Here is a 6907-nt window from a genome sequence, read left to right as displayed (position 1 = left end):
TAGCTCCCTTTCACGCAGCTTGTGTGGAAGCTTTGAGTTCGCAGTTTTGTTGACTCAACTTTTAAAGCTAGATTCTTCGGTACGTTTAAGACCCTTATAGGGAACTTGCAGACCAAAAATCGACGGAGAAGCAACAAACCCGAAGACACCAGCTCAGAGGTCTGCTGCTAACAGGAAGTTGTTCACGTGATTTAACAAATAAAGGTAAGAAACGTTCGCATTGTTCGCTACAATGTTCATGCAGCTGTCATTGAGACTTAAATGTGTTTTTCCACTGATGTGGTAGACTACTATCAGGGTCTGTTATATCACTTACATTCAGGTCACTATATTTCATTAAGTATTATATTTTTTCCAATACATGTGTAATACAATTAATATAGGTTCCAGACAGGTCGCCAGCAAAAAATAGTATTTTAATGACTTGTCCAAAAATTTCAAATGTTTTGGCATTTTAAGGTATACAGTGTAGATCAGTGGAGCACAGTAATGACACTGAATAATTGCAAAAAGGAAAAAAAAAATTTAACAGTTATTCTTGTTATTGACCACATTCTACAGTAGAGATGTCAGTCATGTTAAAGGTCCAGTCCGGTTTTTGGAGGTGTGGTCTTAAACTTTTGATCAGCTGTAAAATAGCCGTTTTAGTTTAAATGTTGTTTTCAATAAATTGCATGCCCCCAAAAATGTTTTCTTTCACTCCCATTTCTTCTTGTTTTCATGTTGAAACTTGTTCAGATCCAACCATGCAAAATAAGATTTTTTTGCCATTTTTCAAGTAGTCTTAAACTTTTGATCGGAACTGTATTTAATACAAATGCATATAATGCTTGAGTGATTCAATTCCAAATCCAAGTCAAGTAATGTGTTTGTGTATTTAGTTCAGGATGGACAGGAAGCAGTGTTGTGTGAAGCTGTCGGTTCAGCCATCCAGAGGGCTCGTGGATGAGAAATTCATTGTCCTCGTCCAGAATGCCCTGCCTGGTTCCCAACTGACCATCCGTGCCCTGCACCGGTGTGAAGATGGACACAGCTGGGAAGCGTTTGGTCACTACACTGCTGATACCACAGGGACCATCAATGGTACATTGTTCAGTACTGAGACCTGGAAAACTAAGAGAAGAAAATGTAGAAAGATGTGCAAGTAGGGCTCGGCAGTATGGCCTGAAATCTATATTGCAGTATAATTTGAAGCAGTGCGGTAACTCTGGTTGTGCTTACTGACCTTAAACCAATTTTATGTGGTACACGGTGCTCAAAAATCTGTCAAAAATGTTTTAGTACAACTTTGGCAAGCTACGAAGCCGCACCGCTTGATGGATTGTTGAAGCATTACGGCTACCGCAGCCAGGAGCCTTGCAGAGTAATCTGGGTCCCCTTCAGGTCCCAAGTTAAATGAATACCGCAGCATAACTGAGAGTTAAAAACTGTCTAAATAATTTTATCTTTAATAAAATGGTCAGTGTTGCTGCTTTACCAGGTGTAACAATTAAGATTAACATCCATGCATCCATGAAAACAAAGTTTCTTAAATTTAACAGAGTTAGAAGTTAGCGTGAAGTTAGCTCGCTAGTTTCCACCTAAACATGATACACCATGTTCTAATTGAGAGATTTCTGAAAAATTAAAATGTACAGCTCTACTCTTACTTTCAACATAAATGGAGACAGAAAACAAGAAGCAAGAAGAATGAGTTGAGTAAAATTTGACTTATCTGACTATTATGTTTCACATAATGTGCCTTACAATCCGGTGCGCCTTATTGTCAGAAAAAAATGGTAGCCATGAAAGCTACCCCCAAATTTGGGATTATAGATGACAGAAATAACATAATGTAATGAGGTAATTAAAAAGTTAATTAGATAACATTTTCTGTCGTCAACAAAAGGTGCTTTGTCTCTTGGCTATTACTGTCGCCCAGCAAAAGTTGCAGATGATATTGCTTGCAGCCGCTGCAATGCTTTCGACCAAAGCAGGCGCAGATTGATGATACCATCAACATGCGCTATCATGGTAGAGCGGTATAGTCAAAATCTCTACCGTTGGCCAAATTCATATCGCTTCTACCGTATACCGTTTATACCGCCCACCCCTATGTGCAAGTATCTAAAAGATTGTGTTTTATTTTACTTTTTTTTAGTTTCAGAGGATCCCAGTATAGGTGGGACATATTCTGGTGTTGAACAGATGGGTCTACTGTGGAGCTTCAGACCAATTCCAGGCAGCAAACCTGGACTGAGGTAATCTTTTTGTGTAGATGACACCAACGCAGAATCCAGTATTGGCACCATAGATGATTCTCCCATCTCTCCTCAGGATGCGAAAGAAGAACATCCAGACTCCCATGGAGGTCACAATTTCTGTTTACCAGGGTCACCAGACAGAGGGCTTCGCAGATCTGGTGCCACTCTCTGGTGTGGTGGTGGAGCGCTGGTATATGGCACCTGGTGTGCGTAGGATTCCAGTCACAGAAGGTGGACTCACCGCAGCCCTTTTTCTGCCCTCGGGTAAGTCCTGAAGAAGGTCCACAGTGAGATATCCTGTGGGTGTAAATTAAATCAGCACATGTTTGTTAACTTGTCTTAAGGTCCTGGACCTTTTCCTGGCCTGCTGGATCTATGGGGGGGTGGAGGGCAGTTGGTGGAGTACCGTGCAGCGCTTTTGGCCTCTCATGGATTCGCTAGTATGGCCATCGACTACCTGACTGCTAAAATCACCATGGAAACTGGAAAGATGGTGGACAACCAGTATTTTGAGGTACATCTAACAAAATTAATGTTTTGGTTACAAGGAAACAACGTTAAAAAAAAAAAGGAGATGGGTTCAGCTTGTCTCTTTCACCTCTATAGCAATGTTGACCACCCTGGGCTTCCACCTGAGTTATCCTTCTTTTTGACTCCAATGAAGACTGTAGTTTACAAAATCACATTGTCTTCAAAAAGACTTGAAACAAGCAATTAAGCCCATAAAAGCCAAACCAGAATGTTTACTGATGTCATAGACTGAAGGATTTCAGGTCCATTCCATAGACTTCCATACATGTCTTTTTGCAACCACATGAATCACCATATGGATCATGGAAAACAAGGTATTTTAATACACTTAGACTTCTTGATACTGTTGCGTACACCAGTGAATAAAATCGGTTTTCATAGAGTCTGTGGTAAAAATGAAGTAGTCATGCACTTTTGGATCTGATATTAAATGATCTTTAATGCCACTTTCCTCAAACAAAGTCTCTGCAATGTCTGATTACATGCATGCAACAGCATCCTGCCTCCAGCATTTCCTACCCAAGCACTATCCTTGTGCTTGGTTAAATTCTCTTAACCTTTCTGGTGTATGAAAACAGCTCAGAAATCTCTGTATAATGTAAACCAGATGAAGTTAGAGTGACAGCGAGACAGTTTACAGCCTGAAATACTTTGAATGCTACAAAGCTCTGGGCTTTTAGATGCACCATGATTCATGTCAGGTTGATTAAGACAGCATTTGCGTCCTGAATAAAACATTTGGGTGATGTCACGAGATGCCACAAAGAAATGGAACATCTGATCATCTCAGATCATGTATGCCTTAAAAGATCTTCAGTTTCTTTAATTTCAAATACTGAAATGCAAGCTGCCCTTGAAGCTGCTGTCACTATGCTGTGTGTGTGTGTTTATAGGTAACTAGCCCCATGAAAAACTGTCTCAAAGTGTCATTCTCTTTCACACACATCTTTAATCAGACAACAGAAACGAGAATGAAAAGTGTTGAAGTTGTTTTAGTTTAAAACTTTTAAAATCAATTAAAATTTGTTGTTCATGTGTTATGGCATGCATGGTCCCTGCATGATTTTTAAAATATAGATGATATTATACCATGGACTATGGTTTCTGTCATCCTGAGTTTTAGTTTATATCTTTTGGCTTTTGTACAAGATTTTGTGTTTTGTCTAGTAATTATGTTGGTACCTTTATGTTTTGAGGAATTGGGTTTGACACTTCCTGGCCCTAAAAATCCTCTTGAAGAATTTGTTTATCTAACCTTAAAGATCAAAATGAAAGTCCTGGTTTTGGTGTTACCTGTTGTCTGATATATTTTTCCACCTACAGACAGCCTACAGAGTCCTGCAGCAACATCCTCAGGTCTGCGGCAGCAAGATCGCCATGATAGGTCTTTCCTTTGGCACCAGTATCACCCTCAAGATGGCTGTTTACTCTGAAGTTATAAAAGTAAGACATTTTTATAGTGACACTGGAGCTGGAAAGTCAACATCAGTCTGTTTTCAGCAACAATGCATGGTCAGGATGAATAAATAGGTCCACCACTGGCTGTGTTTTTAAAGTCACTGGTTTTGGCAAATTGCTAATTCATCATTTCTTAGAATATTCTTGTCTACCCATCTTATTCCTAATCAGGTCTTTTTGTCAGTTGATAACATCTGTGTATTTTATGTGTTTTTTTTTCCAGCTCAGTGCTGCAGTCTGTATCAGTGGGAGTCATGTGCAGCCAGTTGATGGATCTGTGGAAGAAATATTGAGATTCTTTCAGAAGTAAGTTTACGTGTTGTCAGTTACTTTTTAGTTAAAGCCAAATTGGAAATCTAATATAGAAAGATGTTAGAATAATCCTTTTTAACTTTCCCTTTTAATTTTTTGTCCCATCAGAAATGGTGACAAGACTCGCTTCAGTGAAAAGAACGAGGTGATCTGGCGAGATCTGCTGTTGCCCATCCCCACCGACCCTTCACTCAAAGTCAATGTGGGTACAACCAGCTAAAGCATATTTCTGTCTTAAAGCCCTTACACACGAGAGACGATAAATCCATGCTTATATTTTGTGCATTAAAAGTCACCTTTGGATTCATCTAATGTAGCCATTCACACCAACCACGTAATTATTCCTGCTGCTGAGGTGGGATGCAGTAAGATAAACTCATCATCGCTTCACTTTATTTCTTTCACAACTAGGGCTGGGCCATATTATATCGTTCACGGTAATACCGGTACAATGTTAGGCAACGGTAAGAAAATGAATATGGGTAAAACGCGCATGCGCAGTGCCTTTGTTTTCATACGCACATGGCCGATTGTTGAGTGAAACGGATGAACCAGAATTGGTTTGTAAAAATGGTGCAAGTTCAGTGATGTGGAACTGGTCTGGTGTTTGTCCATCAGATACACAACAAAGCACATTTTTTGTAGAACATGCAAGCGGGCCATCGTTATTGCCGTATTTGTCGGACTAAGGTGCTCGTAAATCTGGGAGTAATCTGGATCCTAAACTCCGTCCCCTTCAGGTCCCAAAGTCAAACGAACACACAGCATCGCTGAGAGTTAAAAACTGTCTAAATTCTTTCATCTTTAATAAAACGATCAGCATTGCTGCTTTACCAGGTGTAACTATGAAGTTTAACATCCAGGCATCCATGAAAACAGAATTTATTACATTTAACGGAGTTAGAAGTTAGCAGGAAGCTGGCGGAAGTTAGCTCGCTAGTTTCGCTAGTTACCTAAGCATGATATAACATGTTCTGACTGAGAGATTTCTGAGGAAATTCAAACGTACTGCTTTGCTATCACTTCCAACATAAATGAAGACAGGAAACTAAACAGCAGTGACGTTTGTAGGGTTACTGAAGTTGGGCTAGGTGGTATATAATGATGTGCTACGTGATCGCTAGCGATACAGCTATGCAGTGTTGCCAACTCCTCAGTAAGGAAAATCGCTATTGGTTGTCCTAAAAGTCGCTAGAAGTCGCTAAATGACGTCATCGCCTAATTTGCATAATTGGTCATGCTAATGTAATTGTAACCTACGCTGCTGGAGAGAGAAATAACATCGTGGACGAGACATAAAGTGAGCAAAAAACGTCCTAAATGCATTTAGAATTTATTTAGAACTACAAATTAAATTTCTTTTAGCAATTATTGTTTTTTGTAATGTCACAATTCCAACCCTGCTCCTTTACCCGGGCTTGGACTGGCAAAAGTGACCCGAAATAGGCACTCTGGTGGAGTTACTTTGTGTGTGTGTGTGTGTGTGTTTATAAGTAGTTTTAAACCTGATCCACAAAACAGCATAAGAGTAAAAGAAGAACTGACTGCATTACAGCACCCGCTGCTTGTTGAGAGTAGAAGCGATATGCGCTTTCACGTCTTTTTTTAGCAACTTTTTTAAGAAAAAAAGTCGCTAGGGCGTCTGAAAACTCGCTAAATATAGCGACAAATTCGCTAAGTTGGCAACACTGCAGCTATGTTAGTGTGAGGGCACATGCATATAACTTGTGGAAAACTGTCATGTAGGGCCTTTAGCGGCCTGTCTGAATAAGCCAAGAGGAAGTGACATATTTAGGAGAGCCCGTGGGAGCGCAAAAAAAAACAGGGAGATGCGCTGTTGGGAGCGAGCGGGGTGTGCGGTACTGATCCCGCACGTGCCATTACAGCGGAAGACACTAAGAAAGCCCCGCGGTCAGAACGAACCTGAACGAAGAGTAACCGGGAGGTTAGTGGGGCAACGGACGGGATCGCAGCAAGCTTATGTGGAATTTCCCTCCGTGTGTGGAATCCGACTCCGGTTACAGCAGTTTTGTTTTTTTGTGAACCCGAGTCTGGATATCCTGCTCCAGCTGTGGAATTTCTGGGCAGCCTAACAGACAGGAACTCTGGTTCACGACAGCTACACCTAGAACTGTTTATTGGTTTCACATACCAGGGACAATTCACTGGATCGGACTTTACTGTAAAGACTGGAACTATTTTTTTTTTTTTTTTTTTTTTTTTGCTGTTTGTAATGTGATGAAGCTGTGTTAACCATTCTAGATAAGAGAATTTCTGTGTTAACCTGAATTGTTCTGCTGTATTGTGATCTTTGCGCCCTTTTCCGGTGGCTAGTGTGGTGGGAGGGGTCGAGAACTCACAAC

General features: G+C 40.5%; 1 protein-coding gene across 2 annotated transcripts in view; it reads left to right on the top strand.

Moving 5' to 3' along the window:
* The window catches only part of LOC146514981 (peroxisomal succinyl-coenzyme A thioesterase-like), a 19011-nt gene continuing 12104 nt past the window's right edge, over positions 1 to 6907 (top strand). The window contains exons 1-8 of one of the 2 annotated variants that reach the window (XM_085164650.1): positions 1 to 204; positions 887 to 1083; positions 2141 to 2240; positions 2317 to 2507; positions 2588 to 2757; positions 4098 to 4217; positions 4456 to 4538; positions 4653 to 4746. In XM_085164650.1, coding sequence (XP_085020776.1) covers positions 888 to 1083; positions 2141 to 2240; positions 2317 to 2507; positions 2588 to 2757; positions 4098 to 4217; positions 4456 to 4538; positions 4653 to 4746 — 954 coding nt within the window. In that variant the 5' untranslated portion in view covers positions 1 to 204; position 887. Of the gene's footprint in view, positions 205 to 881; positions 1084 to 2140; positions 2241 to 2316; positions 2508 to 2587; positions 2758 to 4097; positions 4218 to 4455; positions 4539 to 4652; positions 4747 to 6907 lie in introns of both variants that reach the window. The other variant, XM_085164649.1, reaches the window with a different exon arrangement.

This window comes from Neolamprologus multifasciatus, chromosome 7 (genome assembly GCF_963576455.1).
Source record: "Neolamprologus multifasciatus chromosome 7, fNeoMul1.2, whole genome shotgun sequence".
NCBI classification, from domain to species: domain Eukaryota; kingdom Metazoa; phylum Chordata; class Actinopteri; order Cichliformes; family Cichlidae; genus Neolamprologus; species Neolamprologus multifasciatus.
Note: the sequence above shows the minus strand (reverse complement) of the source record. Positions and strands in the feature narration are given on the sequence as shown.